The 16,792-nt window shown below is 41.3% G+C and overlaps 1 protein-coding gene across 1 annotated transcript; it reads right to left on the bottom strand.

Moving 5' to 3' along the window:
• Positions 1-3,744: 3,744 nt before the first annotated feature.
• cxcl19 (chemokine (C-X-C motif) ligand 19) lies at positions 3,745-10,096 on the bottom strand. The gene is made up of 3 exons (XM_033610173.2): positions 9,939-10,096; positions 5,793-5,928; positions 3,745-4,429 (listed from the first exon to the last, which is right to left on the bottom strand). Exons 1-3 carry the CDS (start codon positions 9,988-9,990, stop codon positions 4,306-4,308), a joined length of 312 nt encoding a protein of 103 aa, XP_033466064.1. The 5' UTR covers positions 9,991-10,096; the 3' UTR covers positions 3,745-4,305.
• Between the last annotated feature and the right edge of the window lie 6,696 nt (positions 10,097-16,792).

Here is a 16,792-nt window from a genome sequence, read left to right as displayed (position 1 = left end):
GCGGGCTGAAATTCAACCGAGCAGTTCTGTCAGGAGATACAGTGACTTAAACCACCGATAAGTAAGAAAAATAATAATGCTTTATGTAGTTTAAGCTATGAAAAAGGAAAAAAAAGTCCGCTAGCCGCTGGGATAATTTAAATGTAAACATGCTAACAGGGTTTCTGCAGGTATCAGCAAATCTAATTTAATGCTTTTTAATGCCCTTTTTAATGCCACTTTAAACAAATTTAATGCCCATGTCAAACTGCAGATGCAGTTCTTTATTACATATATATGTATGTATATATATATATATATATATATATACAGGCCAAAAGTTTGGACACACCTTCTCATTCAATGCGTTTTCTTTATTTTCATGACTATTTACATTGTAGATTCTCACTGAAGGCATCAAAACTATGAATGAACACATGTGGAGTTATGTACTTAACAAAAAAAGGTGAAATAACTGAAAACATGTTTTATATTCTAGTTTCTTCAAAATAGCCACCCTTTGCTCTGATTACTGCTTTGCACACTCTTGGCATTCTCTCCATGAGCTTCAAGAGGTAGTCACCTGAAATGGTTTCCACTTCACAGGTGTGCCTTATCAGGGTTAATTAGTGGAATTTCTTGCTTTATCAACGGGGTTGGGACCATCAGTTGTGTTGTGCAGAAGTCAGGTTAATACACAGCCGACAGCCCTATTGGACAACTGTTAAAATTCATATTATGGCAAGAACCAATCAGCTAACTAAAGAAAAACGAGTGGCCATCATTACTTTAAGAAATGAAGGTCAGTCAGTCCGGAAAATTGCAAAAACTTTAAATGTGTCCCCAAGTGGAGTCGCAAAAACCATCAAGCGCTACAACGAAACTGGCACACATGAGGACCGACCCAGGAAAGGAAGACCAAGAGTCACCTCTGCTTCTGAGGATAAGTTCATCTGAGTCACCAGCCTCAGAAATGGCAAGTTAACAGCAGCTCAGATCAGAGACCAGATGAATGCCACACAGAGTTCTAGCAGCAGACCCATCTCTAGAACAACTGTTAAGAGGAGACTGCGCCAATCAGGCCTTCATTGGTCAAATAGCTGCTAGGAAACCACTGCTAAGGAGAGGCAACAAGCAGAAGAGATTTGTTTGGGCCAAGAAACACAAGGAATGGACATTAGACCAGTGGAAATCTGTGCTTTGGTCTGATGAGTCCAAATTTGAGATCTTTGGTTCCAACCGCCGTGTCTTTGTGAGACGCAGAAAAGGTGAACGGATGGATTCCACATGCCTGGTTCCCACTGTGAAGCATGGAGGAGGAGGTGTGATGGTGTGGGGGTGTTTTGCTGGTGACACTGTTGGGGATTTATTCAAAATTGAAGGCACACTGAACCAGCATGGCTACCACAGCATCCTGCAGCGACATGCCATCCCATCCGGTTTGCGTTTAGTTGGACGATCATTTATTTTTCAACAGGACAATGACCCCAAACACACCTCCAGGCTGTGTAAGGGCTATTTGACCAAGAAGGAGAGTGATGGAGTGCTGCGGCAGATGACCTGGCCTCCACAGTCACCGGACCTGAACCCAATCGAGATGGTTTGGGGTGAGCTGGACCGCAGAGTGAAGGCAAAGGGGCCAACAAGTTCTAAACACCTCTGGGAACTCCTTCAAGACTGTTGGAAAACCATTTCAGGTGACTACCTCTTGAAGCTCATGGAGAGAATGCCAAGAGTGTGCAAAGCAGTAATCAGAGCAAAGGGTGGCTATTTTGAAGAAACTAGAATATAAAACATGTTTTCAGTTATTTCACCTTTTTTTGTTAAGTACATAACTCCACATGTGTTCATTCATAGTTTTGATGCCTTCAGTGAGAATCTACAATGTAAATAGTCATGAAAATAAAGAAAACGCATTGAATGAGAAGGTGTGTCCAAACTTTTGGCCTGTACTGTATATATATAGATATAGACAAAATTGTAAGCATCAGCTAATCTTGAATATTTGAGAAACTCTATAGAGTAAATTTTTCATAACTGTCACTCTATAGTGAATTAGAAATGGCTCACAAGACGGTTTACAGTCTCAGAATTTATCTGCACATTTCAAAAATAACAAAACCAGCCTGAAGAATGATGTGAAAAACTAACTCTAACCTGAAAAGGCTGGAGGCGGCCACTGTAGCGGCAGGTGTGGTGGTGGTAGCAGCAGCAGCTGCAGTTGTGGTGGCGACAGCAGAAGTTGTGTTGCTGGTCACGGCAAAGAAATTCGGCACAGTTAACTGCTGCCTGCCTTTAATCGCCGACTTGTGACTATCTGACAGCATGTGTGATTTCACTGCATTTCATTGTGCAAAGTTTGAAGATCTTTTTGCACATGCTGCAAAATGCCTCTCGGGGTTACCGTCGACGGGCTTTAACCAGGTTCTGAATAGTTCCTCATCCAACCACTTCTGCTCAAACTTGTATTTTCCCATTTTTCCCATTTCCCATTAATATTCTCTCCACTCACAGCACGTTGCATTCCAAGCATCCGGTGTTGTGACTACGTGCACTGGGCCACTGGCCGTAAACAACAGCCAATTAAAGGGTTCCGCCTGTCAATCATCACATTATACTTCCGATCAAAATTATGAAATGTTTATATAATCAAAATAAAAAAACGAAAAACGAAATAATATAATAATATTACCTTTAGCTTTAGTTAATAAAGCATAAATGTCCAGCCATAAATGCCTGGACATTTATGGAAGCCTTTCAGTTGTTCAGAAAACCACCAGTGTCAGCCGGGGAGCTAACACCACCAGCGGCTCTCAGCAGGGTCACGCCCATGGCTACTAGCCTAGCAGCTGAGTGAGTTGCCTCCTCCACCACCAGTGTTAGCCGGGGAGCTAACAACACCAGCGGTTCTAAGCGGGGTCGCGCCAACGGCTATTAGGCTAGCAGCTGAGTTGCCTCCTCCACCATCAGTGTTAGCCGGGGAGCTAACACCACCAGCAGCTCTCAGCGGGGTCGCGCCAACGGCTTATTAGGCTAGCAGCTGAGTTGCCTCCTCCACCATCAGTGTTAGCCGGGGAGCTAACACCACCAGCAGCTCTCAGCGGGGCGCGCCAATGGCTATTAGGCTAGCAGCTGAGTTGCCTCCTCCACCACCAGTGTTAGCCAGGGAGCTAACACCACCAGTGGCTCTCAGCGGGGTCGCACCGACGGCTACTAGTTTTTAAAACCGGAACCATCGCTCTCCAGAACGACCCTCAGTCATGGGAGACAGAGGCGGGGAAGAAATGGAGGTGTGACATGTTTTTGATGGTAAATGATGAGGATTTTACTTTATCTGCATTAAATGTGATAAAATTGCAGAAGCTGATAGAGCTACACATGAAACTCCGTCAAGTCACAGTGATAATTAGCAAATGTGGGGATGATAACATGCTAAACTGAGATGGTCAACATGATAAACATTCATTCATTCATTTTCTGTAACCAGCCGACATTGGGCGAAAGGTAAACACATTTTTGCATTTAGCTCAAAGTACCACTGTGGCTAAGTACAGCCTCACCTCATTTACACCTGGCATTAAATGTATCTGCATGAGGAAAAATGCATATCAATGCAAGGTGTAAATGTGGTCTTGTTGCTGTACATTTAATGTATTTAATTATAAAGTTTTTACCTGCAAAACCGCTGCTGTTCAACGGTGTACGTGTACAAATATGGTTCAGCAGGATTCACATTCAGAGCAACAGCAAAGCAGAAATGACACATTTTACTTTTTACATATATATTTGTTTTTATTTCAAACTCAAATTAGACACAGAAAGGGGAATTTAACAAAGCAAGTGGTAATGTCTTGCTATTGCTGAAGAAGCTTTACACAGTCATACACAAAATGATATGTTACATATTAGAGTATTACACATTTCATGCTACAGTATCTGCTTTCAAAAGGTCATACAACAAAACTTTCCACACAGAGAAACTCTTAAAGTCACATTTGACTTTACGAGCACAATTAAATACCGCACACACACAAAGTCTAATGACTTACTTCCTTAATATAATCACACACCTGTCTGTTTTTGTTTGCTCTTTTTAAAACCTCAACAATATAAATGCATAATCACAGGTATTTAGAAATGCTTTACAAAATATTTGGCAAATAAAACAAATTCAGAAATAACAATGTCAACAATAAGAGGTTATTTAAGTTTAACAATCTGGGTTAAATGCTGTTATTCATTAAAGTACAACAGCATGGCTCGTATTTGCAGAATCGCGTTATTTCAAGCAGCTTTAACTGCAGCATGTTTTCAATTTGTGCTGTTTTATTGCCCCTGATTCTTGGGAAGTGCTCCTCCCTGCTGCTTCTCCAGAACAAAGTTGACAAGCTTCTTCACCCAGGAGGACCGAGGGTTCAGGCACACCTTCTCCCCGTTCGACAGTCCAGCTCTGGTCAAAGAAATTAAATAAATGTACTGCAGTTAGAGACAGGATTTTAAAAACATTGACATCATCAATCTAGGAGCACAGAACAGCTACAACAGCCTGGTAACTTTACTGTCATGCAGCCTTATGACTGGGGATGTCACAGTTAACCATTAATCTGTCAACTAACAAAATATTTTTGACCTCTTACACGTCTGTTAATGTTGCTACTCTTTAGTTTAGTCTTACTACTAGCACTATGCTGAACGATATAAAGAACAAAGCCAAAACAGTATTCATGCTACACTGTTTAATTAACCTTGGCTATTCTGCATTACACAACACCTGTTTTGGATGGTAGCTAGCTTGGGGCACATTTAGCAATTACTGCCGATAACACCGTCCTGACCCATTAAGGTGGGACAGCTTTGCTGCGCAAACATTGTGCCCACCCTCCGGTGTCGCCCCAGGTAGCTCTGGTGGGTAAGTGGCGTAACTTTGAATCACTAAACCCCTTTACTATTGCTATTTATGTTATCTATGTTAGCACAGCTAGCTTTGTCAGCACAGAAAGTGGTGCTAATATGGTTAACAATGCTAAAGGGGTTCTGCGGTGCAAAATGAAGCAGCTTACTCAACGGGTAAGCTACCTGGGGGAACACAGGCTGGCCACAATGTTTCCGCAGCAATGCCGTCCCGCCACCATGGGTCAGGATGGTATTTCCAGTGGTACTTGGTGAATGAGCAGCACTGCTAGCTAGCTCCTACCCAACAGGGGTGGCGTGCAGTGAAGGGCAGCCAAGGCTAACTTAAGCTAGTGACCGGAGGGTGGGCAGCGGGCGCTATGTATCCACATGTTAATGTGGCTAGTCCACGGACTTATCAAGAGTATTAGATACAGCATTGGCGGCGAGGCCCTGTTCATTCCTATGGAAGCTGCTCAGTGGCCAAAAAAGCTTAATTTTTGTGGTCTGAAATTACCCGGATGATCAGCACTGCTTCGGCATCACTGGACCCAGAAATCAGGCGCACTAGAGACTTGCAGCTGCCAAACACGGCAGAGTGACAAACTTCCACTAGCTGAGCAGCTAACTTCAGGTTTAGCGCTCCACTAATTTGAATGTGGATGAAATAATTTAATCTTGGGGCTCTTTTAGACTTTACAAATGTTATCGGACTGAATGGATTGAATCTTGACAGTGAAACGAGTCATTTCTTTAGGGTTTTGACACTCAAAAAAATGTATCCACTGATTTATAGACATCTCTTTCCCAATGTGAGTCCAAGGGGATCTGTTTTGTCTTCTCAACACATGAATAGATCATGTTACAGTTTGACCCTTGTGTGATGACTTTCAGTAAACAGTCCTGTATATGAGAGCACTTACATGACTTCCATATCTGGGCAGTGGGGCCCTTCAGGGACGAGCTTGATGCTCTTCAGGCTGTTTGGAGGGATAATCCTCGACTCCACCTGAAGGCAGCGACAGTGTGTGTTGTAGTCCCTGCTGATTGGCGGCATTCCTGTCATCAACAGACATTCAGTCAGATTTGAACCACTTCAGGAGGACAAACATACTGTACTACATAAGCCTCTGAATCTTGGCAGAGTTTTTCTAAATCACTTGTGGAAACAAACTTCAACTTGAACAGTCTTTTGCTTTGGTTGCAGTTTTATTTGAAAGGTCAGAACATGCAGATTTTTCCAGTTTGGTTTTGAGTGTGTTTTTTTTTTTTAAGCTTTTTCTACTTTGGTATTCAAAACAAAAAATGCCTCTGCTCACAAGAGTTCAACTATCTCATGTTTTCTGACATTATAAGCCCAGCAGTTACAAATGCTGTGGGTTACATACTTTGTGTACTTCAAGCTTAAACAATGACACTGCGCAGTGTGTAGGGTTTTTCCAACAAAGAAACAAGAAAAATCTGATTTGTCAGTATTTAAAGTCATGACCTCACCCTCCCACAGTGATTGCAATGTAACAGCAACCTCCCCTTCCTTGTTTTACTTTAGTGGGGACTTTTCATCGCAATGTTTGAGTGGTCAATAAATTAAATGCTGACAGGTCCACTAACTGCAAGCTTTCATCACAACTACCAGCCCTGGCATTGTGACATGTAATGGCTACTTCCCTCTTTTCTCTAAAGTCAACTTAAATTCTACAAGTCATGGTGTGGTTAAGGTTACTGAGGGCTGAAAAGTTTGACTGAGTTACAATTATGCAGACAGTTATGGTCCTTGACTAACTGGTGCTTCTATCATATATTTTATTTTTCAGTAAATGTGTTATAATGTGTCCTAATTGAATATAGAGAGGGGGAATCGATACAGCAGAGTATCGTGATATTTTGCGTGGAAATGTTGTATCGATACATGGACGCTAAGTATTGTTTTTCATTACATAAATTACTAATGTTGCAAATTTAACTTTAGGTAGCCTACTAAAATAATGAAACGTCTTTCTTTTTCAGTTCACTAGATACATTTAGCTGCTATAAAAATGACTGACGCAAAAAGAACAGACTGTAAACTTATTAAATAAAACAAAGCTTGACAAAGTTTTCTTTTGGAGATGTTATTTGTAGCTGAAAAAAAGGTAATAAATTGCAATATACAGTACAGGCCAAAAGTTTGGACACACCTTCTCATTCAATGTGTTTTCTTTATTTTCATGACTATTTACATTGTAGATTCTCACTGAAAGCATCAAAACTATGAATGAACACATGTGGAGTTATGTACTTAACAAAAAAAGGTGAAATAACTGAAAACATGTTTTATATTCTAGTTTCTTCAAAATAGCCACCCTTTGCTCTGATTACTGCTTTGCACACTCTTGGCATTCTCTCCATGAGCTTCAAGAGGTAGTCACCTGAAATGGTTTCCACTTCACAGGTGTGCCTTATCAGGGTTAATTAGTGGAATTTCTTGCTTTATCAATGGGGTTGGGACCATCAGTTGTGTTGTGCAGAAGTCAGGTTAATACACAGCCGACAGCCCTATTGGACAACTGTTAAAATTCATATTATGGCAAGAACCAATCAGCTAACTAAAGAAAAACGAGTGGCCATCATTACTTTAAGAAATGAAGGTCAGTCAGTCCGGAAAATTGCAAAAACTTTAAATGTGTCCCCAAGTGGAGTCGCAAAAACCATCAAGCGCTACAACGAAACTGGCACACATGAGGACCGACCCAGGAAAGGAAGACCAAGAGTCACCTCTGCTTCTGAGGATAAGTTCATCCGAGTCACCAGCCTCAGAAATGGCAAGTTAACAGCAGCTCAGATCAGAGACCAGATGAATGCCACACAGAGTTCTAGCAGCAGACCCATCTCTAGAACAACTGTTAAGAGGAGACTGCGCCAATCAGGCCTTCATGGTCAAATAGCTGCTAGGAAACCACTGCTAAGGAGAGGCAACAAGCAGAAGAGATTTGTTTGGGCCAAGAAACACAAGGAATGGACATTAGACCAGTGGAAATCTGTGCTTTGGTCTGATGAGTCCAAATTTGAGATCTTTGGTTCCAACCGCCGTGTCTTTGTGAGACGCAGAAAAGGTGAACGGATGGATTCCACATGCCTGGTTCCCACTGTGAAGCATGGAGGAGGAGGTGTGATGGTGTGGGGGTGTTTTGCTGGTGACACTGTTGGGGATTTATTCAAAATTGAAGGCACACTGAACCAGCATGGCTACCACAGCATCCTGCAGCGACATGCCATCCCATCCGGTTTGCGTTTAGTTGGACGATCATTTATTTTTCAACAGGACAATGACCCCAAACACACCTCCAGGCTGTGTAAGGGCTATTTGACCAAGAAGGAGAGTGATGGAGTGCTGCGGCAGATGACCTGGCCTCCACAGTCACCGGACCTGAACCCAATCGAGATGGTTTGGGGTGAGCTGGACCGCAGAGTGAAGGCAAAGGGGCCAACAAGTGCTAAACACCTCTGGGAACTCCTTCAAGACTGTTGGAAAACCATTTCAGGTGACTACCTCTTGAAGCTCATGGAGAGAATGCCAAGAGTGTGCAAAGCAGTAATCAGAGCAAAGGGTGGCTATTTTGAAGAAACTAGAATATAAAACATGTTTTCAGTTATTTCACCTTTTTTTGTTAAGTACATAACTCCACATGTGTTCATTCATAGTTTTGATGCTTTCAGTGAGAATCTACAATGTAAATAGTCATGAAAATAAAGAAAACGCATTGAATGAGAAGGTGTGTCCAAACTTTTGGCCTATACTGTATGTCATGGTAAATTTTTAAAATCGCAATAATATTGTGTCGTGAGTTAAATATCGTGATAATATCGTATCATGATTCCTACCACTAACTGAGTGGGATGCATTCTTAAAGGGACAGTTCACTCAAAAATCAAACATATTTTTCCTCTTATCTGTAGTGCTATTTATCAATCTAGACTGTTCTGGTGTGAGCTGCAGAGTGTTGGAGATATCAGCCGTAGAGATGTCTGCCTTCTCCCTAATATAATAGAACTAGATGGCACTCAACTTGTGGTGCTCAAAGCGCCAAAAACTAATCTGAAAAACTCAACAGCAATGTCTCTTTCCAGAAACCATGACCAAGTTACTCAAGCTATTCTATCTACTGCTAGCTGACGTAGCACTACTGAGCTAGCTAACGTTACAGCCCAGCTGAGGATGATGCCATTAATGTTTACATCTTGCATAGTAGGAGCACGCTGCTTCCCTCTGCGCGGTGATAGAGCTGGCAGGCGTAGTTCCCGTTTCTGTGCATGTGGTAGCAGTTAGTTCTATTTTGGGGTGGACTGTCTGTTTAAAGATAAATTAGTAATATAGTTGACATTAGCTCTACCTCCACCAACTTAAAATTAATATTCAGTATTATAGCATATAATAATAAAACACGGAAAAGAAGATCACGCCGCTGACTAAGCTATTTTGCTTTTAGATAAAGTATCACAACTTTTCTCATGATTATGTACTTCCACTCAAGTACAATTTTTAATACACAATGTTTTTTTGTAATCGAGTAATTAAGCTCAGCTAAAGGATCTGAATATGACCTCCACTTCCGGTCATCTTATTTTTGATTAGTAATGCAACAAAGACTTTTCAGATTAGCACTCACAATACGACAAAACAATAACAGAACTCGACAAGTTGATTGTCATTCCATAGAGAAAGGAATAGAAACAATTGGCTGCCTCAAATATTGTAAAAACACATTAAATATTCTTGCTGTTGCATGCTTTAGAAAGTGATCAGCAATAATTTAAGTACACAGTTTTTAGAGAAAATGTAATGCATTCTATGCTTCTACAGGAACATTTAAGATAAAGGAAAACTCAAGGGATTCATTTTTGCTTGAAAAATGAATCACATATTTCAGAGTTTGTCTGACTGTTGCAGTGGATCACCCACTCTGCAGGAAACATGTCAGTGTTGGCAAATATTTATCAGGATTTAGCAACACACTTTAAGCTGTTATTCCAAACTCATGAGGTTTATCATCATTAGACTCACAAAAACCATCATCACGTCATGCTCTTACCATAAACGAGGACAAGCAGGGTCCCGAGCATGAGCAGGATGCAGAGCTTCATCTTGTTTACGTTGGTGCTTCTTCCGAGAGTCTTACTTCTAGTGAGAGTTCTTCTCCTCACATGGATGTCATATAGCTGTTGGGACTGTTTATATACATTTTGCTCTCCAGTATTTGTACATACAGCGATCATGTGCTCTCTTTATGAACTTGGCTGTGGGAAATTGAGAAAACTCCCACTCTGTATTTGTGTGTGTGCACGTTGGTTTCACTTTGGTGCATTCACATGTGCAGCAGAAGGTAGTCATGGGACGGTGAGTTCAGGGGCAGACGAGAGGCCCCGTTGAGGTTAAGACACGGCGTGTTCGTGGTTGGCCAGAGAAACGAGTCACACAGATGGAGCGTGTCTGTCTGGACGACCGGCCAACTGTTTCATTTCTCTTCTGTTCATCATAGCTCTGCAGAAGTACTCAACTCTGTTTTCCCCCTTTGACTCCAAAAGAGGAAAAATGCGAGAATGATCAACAGATAATACTGTAAACAAATTCAGTTTGACCCGTGGCAACTGCACATATGACACTGTGTTGTTTTTTGACCCGGGGGCTTGTTCTGACCCTGTATATAAAGCACAATAAGGTTACTATGTGAAAATAGTTCATAAGTGTTTCTTCTGACAAACTTTAATTATTTCTACAACTTTCTGTTATATGCTAGTTTGTGTTGTGGATGTTTTTCAGGTTGGCTGTTATTCTAGAAAACTATTATTGATTTGAGGATGAGGGGGGTATTGAAGTTGCATTAATCAATATTCTTTTGTAAGCAATGACTATAATGACAAGAAATATCACTCAATTTAGCAGTTCCCGTTTCTTTCAGCTCGTTGTTTTGGTTTTTAGGCCCACAACAGAACAGTTTTGGTTCACTCTCATGGCTCTCATCTGTGTCTTTTGTACGGTTGTCAAAAGTATCGATACTCAAACGCTGTATCCGGATACAATACTAATTTACAAAATTATCGATACTAACAGTGCACGCCACCTCAGTGCCTGTCGGGTGCGCGCGATGGGTCTGATGGACACGTGCTGTTGCCGTGGCTGTGCATGCATGCACACATTTCTGTTGCTGTAATATGGCCAGCGCAGCTGCAGGAGGATCAGAGCAGCCAGTTTTGGTCAAAAATGATAAAGGAAAAAGCGCTCTTTGGAAATATTTAGTGAAGTGAACACAGCACGCTGCAGACGGCAGGTACAGCCCCTCCCCTCACTAGCAGCTGAGCAGCTGGTGTCGCCAGCATCAAACTAAAATATAACTTCTAACGTTAATGTGGGAGCTAAGCAGAAAACTTTTCAGTCATGCCCGTCCGTAACATTAATACACAATGTTAGTTTAACCGGACAACACAATTATGTGTGTCTGAAAAGTTATGTTAACTGTAAAGTCACAGATTGAAGCTGAAAAAACGTTTGGTTTCTCCCGTAACCTCTGGTTCTCTGATCACATAGTGAGGTAGAAACAGGAGCATCCTGAGCCTAAACTACCAACTCTATTTGATCAGCAATGAAAATATGGTGCCAATTCACCAGAAGCACAGAAAATAAACAGGGCTGTAGATAAATACATTTGTATGGACAGATGTTGTTTCTGGTTGTTATTTATTTTGGGGGGATTTTTTGTTGTTATCATTGATGTTACTGTTCTGATCTTTATTTAAAAAATGACATGCCTCTTAATTTTTTGCTGCTGTATCGAAAATGGTATCGAGTATTGAATATTTTCCTGGGTATCGATATCGAGTTTGAAATTTTAGTATCGTGACAACCCTAGTCTTTTGTGGCTGTTCTCAGCAAAAAAACAAAAATCTCCAACAGGAGGCGCCCAGGTGGCTACTGGTCAGATGCCCAAACCACCTCAACTGGCCACCACACAAAGGATCAACGGCTCTACTCCAAGCTCCCTCCGTTTGCCCAAGCTCCTCATCCTATCTCTAAGGCTGAGCCCACCTAACCTATGGAGGAAACTCATTTCAGTTCGCTTGTATCTGTGATCTCATTCCTTTAGTCACTATTCAATGCTCATGACCATAGGTGAGGGTCAGACGTAGATGGACTGGTAAATTGAGAGCTTTGCCTTTTGGCTCAGCTCCCTCTTCACCACGAAAGTCCAGCACAGTGCCCACATTGCTGCCAACGCCGCGCCATACTGCCTGTCCATCTCACGCTACATTTTACCCTCACCCGTGAACGAGACCCCAAAATACTTGAACTCCTTCCCTTGAGGCAGTAACTCTTTCCTAATCCTGAGGGAGCAATCCACTGTTTTCCAACAGAGAACCATCGCCTCAGACCTGTTGGCCCTTCCAAAGTTCGCCACCTTAACGATTTGGAGGGGTTTGTGTGTCCGTGTGACCCTGGGAGCTATGCTGTGTGGGGCAAATAGCTCTTGGTAGGGTCTCCAAAGGCAAAGTGGTCCAATGAGAGGGGCCAAACCAAGAGCGATCAAGGTGACCCTGATGAAACGGCAAAAAGGAGCTGGAGCTTCTGGAGCAGTGGAGTCCAGGCTGTACTGAGCAAATATGCGATGGTGGAAATACAACATGATTTTATTTTGGGACAAACGAGATGATACATCTCAAGAGGTTTATCCTAAGAAATAAATTTCAATATGTCTTGTCAAAACAAAAATAACAGTGTTACACCAACCGCCAGCCAGCTAACAGTACATCACTTCAGCGTTCCTATTGGCGGAGCGAACACCAGAAAAAAAAAAGCCCTTGAAAGGTTGTTTGGTCCAATGTAAAAAGGCAACTGTTTGCTAATAAATTACAACTTTATAGGGCCATAATATGCCTAATATGTGTGTGTGATGTTTAGACTGTTGATAAGTTTTGAAGTTCTGTGGCTCAAGTAAAGTGATTAATGCAGCTTTGAGTCTTTGGGGGATGAGTCATTTTTTTGACTTATTTCCTATAAGCCTTGTGTAAAACTACCCGAAATTTTGCGCATAAGAATGAAAATGAAAATGTTTCAGTTCAGTTTTTCTTTTCATTTGTCATGTGTCATTTCAGTTTGCAATGTTTTGATATTAACAGTGTTGAACACTTTAACTTTAGTTTTAACTTACAGTAATATACAAAACCACTACATGTATAATGTTTAACTGGGCTAAGATGAAGGGAATAACCATAAACTGAAGCGTCCATTTGTTCGTGAAAATAAAGAACATTCACTGACTAGTAGGACAAACACTGTACAAGCTGTGCAGCCACAAAAACTGACACACTGAAAATTCTCTTTTAGTTTTGTTCATGTCAAAATGTTTAAATTCCATACTTTAATCTACTTGTATTTGTTCGCCAACTATCATTAGTTACATAAAATTACAGACAGTGATAACAGCTGAAATCATATTTTTGATGACACAGCCTTTTCAGACTGGGCTTGAGAAATATTAGTCCCTTATGATTTAAGGCATGTGTCTTTATCAGACATTCGGGTCGTAAATGTGGGTTAAAAGGGGATCATCATGCGAAGCCTCAAGGCCACATGATCATAAGGGATGAAATGATGTATTACAGTATGACTTGGCAAAATTGTCATCTTCTGAAAAACAACCTTGAGGGGAAATTTTAATAAAATTTCTATAACCCAAAGCATAAAATGACTAACATTCTACATACTGTGTATACTGTACTGGTTTAATGTAAATACGGTAACATCTGTGTCAACGACAATCCTTTTTAAGTTTGTTCTGTCCTAAACTGTTCAGTGATGGAGGCCAGTACTTAGATCCTAAGATGAAAAAGTTTGTTTCTATTGTGTCTGTTGATAAAATGTGACTTTTATTTGAGTTGTTCTGATGCGTCATCTTGTCTAAAGGCTCCTATGCCTGCTCTGAGGAACAAGGATCAAGGAGCTGAGGAACAAGGATCAAGGAGCGAGGAGGGATCTCTGAGGAGCAATGACACACGAGAGCAAATCTTTTGAAAGCCAACCACAAACGTAAATCACTTCCAAGGTATGCGGCCACTTTTCCTATCTCTCATTTCTCCCATTAAACGTTTATTATGGATGCAATTAAAGTCAGAGGGAATATAAGAGTCTGTCTATCAGCAAGAAACACTTGTAAGATCATTTATCATCATTTCTATTCAGTCACACATGAGGCTGAGCATTCCTGAGGTTTAATGAGTTATTCGTTCATTCATTCATTTTCCGTAACCACTTATCCTGTTAGGGGTTGCGAGGCGGCTGGAGCCTATTCAAGCTGACACTGGGTGAGAGGCGGGTGCACCCTGGACAGGTCACCAGACTATCACAGGGCTGACACATAGAGACAGACAACCATTCACACCTATGGCCAATTTAGAGTCACCAATTAACCTGCATGTCTTTGGACTGTGGGAGGAAGCTGGAGTACCCTGAGAAAACCCACGCTGACACAGGGAGAACATGCAAACTCCGCACAGAAGGGCTCCACCACCCTGGTTTCGAACCAGGGCTCCACCACCCTGGTTCGAAACCAGGGTGGTGGAGCCCTTCTCCGCACAGAAGGGCTCCACCACCCTGGTTTCGAACCAGGAACCCCTGTGCTGCTGTTTAATGAGTTACAGAATTTCAATTTTCCATGAAACATTTGGCCTCATAAATTATTTCCAGTGTTTAAAAGACATCATAATCATATTCTGGGTTATTAAATCATGAATTCGCAATTAGAATATCAATAAATACAGATGTAATTAATGAATAAATACTGTAAACACATTCTGTTTAAATACAGAGTGCAGGTTGTTATTCGTGTGCAGGTTTTTCAGAAACAGAGAAAAATACTGCAGTTCTGCCACTAATGTCTTTAGTAGTATTAGCACACGTATGCAAATACAACTAGCTGTTGAAACAGACTGACAGCTGATCCAGCTGTGATCAGCTGCAGACGTCATTACAGACAGATGTCACTTCACGTGAAGCTTCAGAGGAACGTCTCATTTCTTTATAAATCACAGTTCCCCATTTTCCCACTCCTCGCATGGTTCCTTTGTGTCTTTGGGTGCGTCACTGATGGGAGGGACTATGACACAAAGACAAGATGCAAGTGAAGGAAATGAGAAAGGAAGTTAGGAGACTTGGGATCCCTTAGTGTTGATTAGTTTCTGGCTCTGTCCTTCAGTTGTGACACTGACTGTGGTTTCTGTTTCAAGTATAAGTTTTCTAATTAATCTTAAGGCAACTAAATCGAACGCAACTGGACTTAGTTTTGTCTTTGAAGACGTTTCACCTCTTATTCAAGAGGCTTCATCAGTTCATGCTAGTCTGACTGGGCTGGAACTAGTCTGACAAACTGGTGTGGAAAAACCCAGGTATTTAACCTCTGAAGAGGTCCTTCACAAGGCCAATGACATCAGTTTTCTTGTACTGCATTCAGATGCCTTTCACAAGCATTTAAACCTTTGAATCCTGAGCAAATCGAAAACACAAATGGCAAAAAAAAAAATGGCTATGGGCAAGAAATTGATAAAAGCTGATGTGTCCAGCTTTATTGTGAAGTCCTTTGTAACTGTAACTAACTGTAACTCTGTAACTGTGACCGATTAGTTTTGGCCCGCGGCCCATGCTCAAATTTTCAATAATTAAATAATTATTATTTTCCCGCTGCCAGCAGTCGGAATATCTCTTTAAATATTTATTTATTGTTGCACTTCCTCTACTGACCACAAATCAGCATTGTGTTACATTGAGGGTAGGGTGGCGCTGTTTAGCTCCCGTCAGCTCAAATCCGGCCGGAACTGACCAGAGAGGGAGAAGATGCTGGGATGGAGGCATGGAGCGTGTGAGGAATTGGCACACTGACAAAAGAAAGTTTAAAAATTGTTGGGAACACGAGTACTTTTTTACTGAAATTGATTCCAAGGCAGTATGTCTAATATGCAAGCAGAGAGTCGCTGTTTTAAAAGAATACAATCTCCGTCGCCACTTCGAAACCCAGCATTCCCATCAGTTCTCAAAATACACCGGAGACGAGAGAAAGGTGAAGGCTGGAGACCTGCTATCAAAGTTAACCTCCCAACAACGTACCCTACTCCAGCCGACAACCAAGGGCAGGCTTCATGTCTCCCACTGAAAGGCATTCTGCATGTAATATGCACTGAGGATTGTATGCCTAAAAATGATTGTTCAAGGCAGTGATGAATGTAGCATTTTTGTCCCTTGAGACCATTTTGTGTTTCATGTTACTCATTGCACCAAATGTATTTCTATGAAAACAGTATTGTTTCAAGCACTGAAGAATGTATTGGAGGCCTAGGCGTGAAATGTCTGGCACTTTGGAGCATGTTCTGCTCTGTATGGTTAATGTTTCAGCTGAAATTAATGTAAACACAGTTCAGTGATTTACAAGAAAAGGCTAAAAAGCTAAAGCTGTTGTTCAATTATATTCCTATTTGAAAATGATTGTTCAAGACAGTGGAGACTGTAATATATTGGTCTTGTAGGGACATGTTGTGTCCCATGTTTTTAGAGACATAGGCCTGGTACTTATTATTTTTCTGCTTTCAATAAACAGAAATGTTATTCATTTTCTAAATTACTTTGTATGACTGTTTATTTTGCATAGTTATATCATAGTCATTTAATTAAATGCACTGCAACATGAATGTTTAGTTTTGGCCCATGACCCTCCACCCTGATTCATTTTTGGCCCTCCACTGAGAAGTATTTGGGCACCCCTGGTCTATGTGCATAATTACACCTTGAAAATGTATGCTGCAAATACTGATAACAATGCAGCTATCTAGAAGATGACTGCACTGTAACCATTTCATTGAGTGCTTTCATGTGTAAACTGTTAATTTCAAATAAAATGCCAAGATG

Source organism: Epinephelus lanceolatus, chromosome 22 (genome assembly GCF_041903045.1).
Source record: "Epinephelus lanceolatus isolate andai-2023 chromosome 22, ASM4190304v1, whole genome shotgun sequence".
Classification (NCBI taxonomy): domain Eukaryota; kingdom Metazoa; phylum Chordata; class Actinopteri; order Perciformes; family Serranidae; genus Epinephelus; species Epinephelus lanceolatus.
Note: the sequence above shows the minus strand (reverse complement) of the source record. Positions and strands in the feature narration are given on the sequence as shown.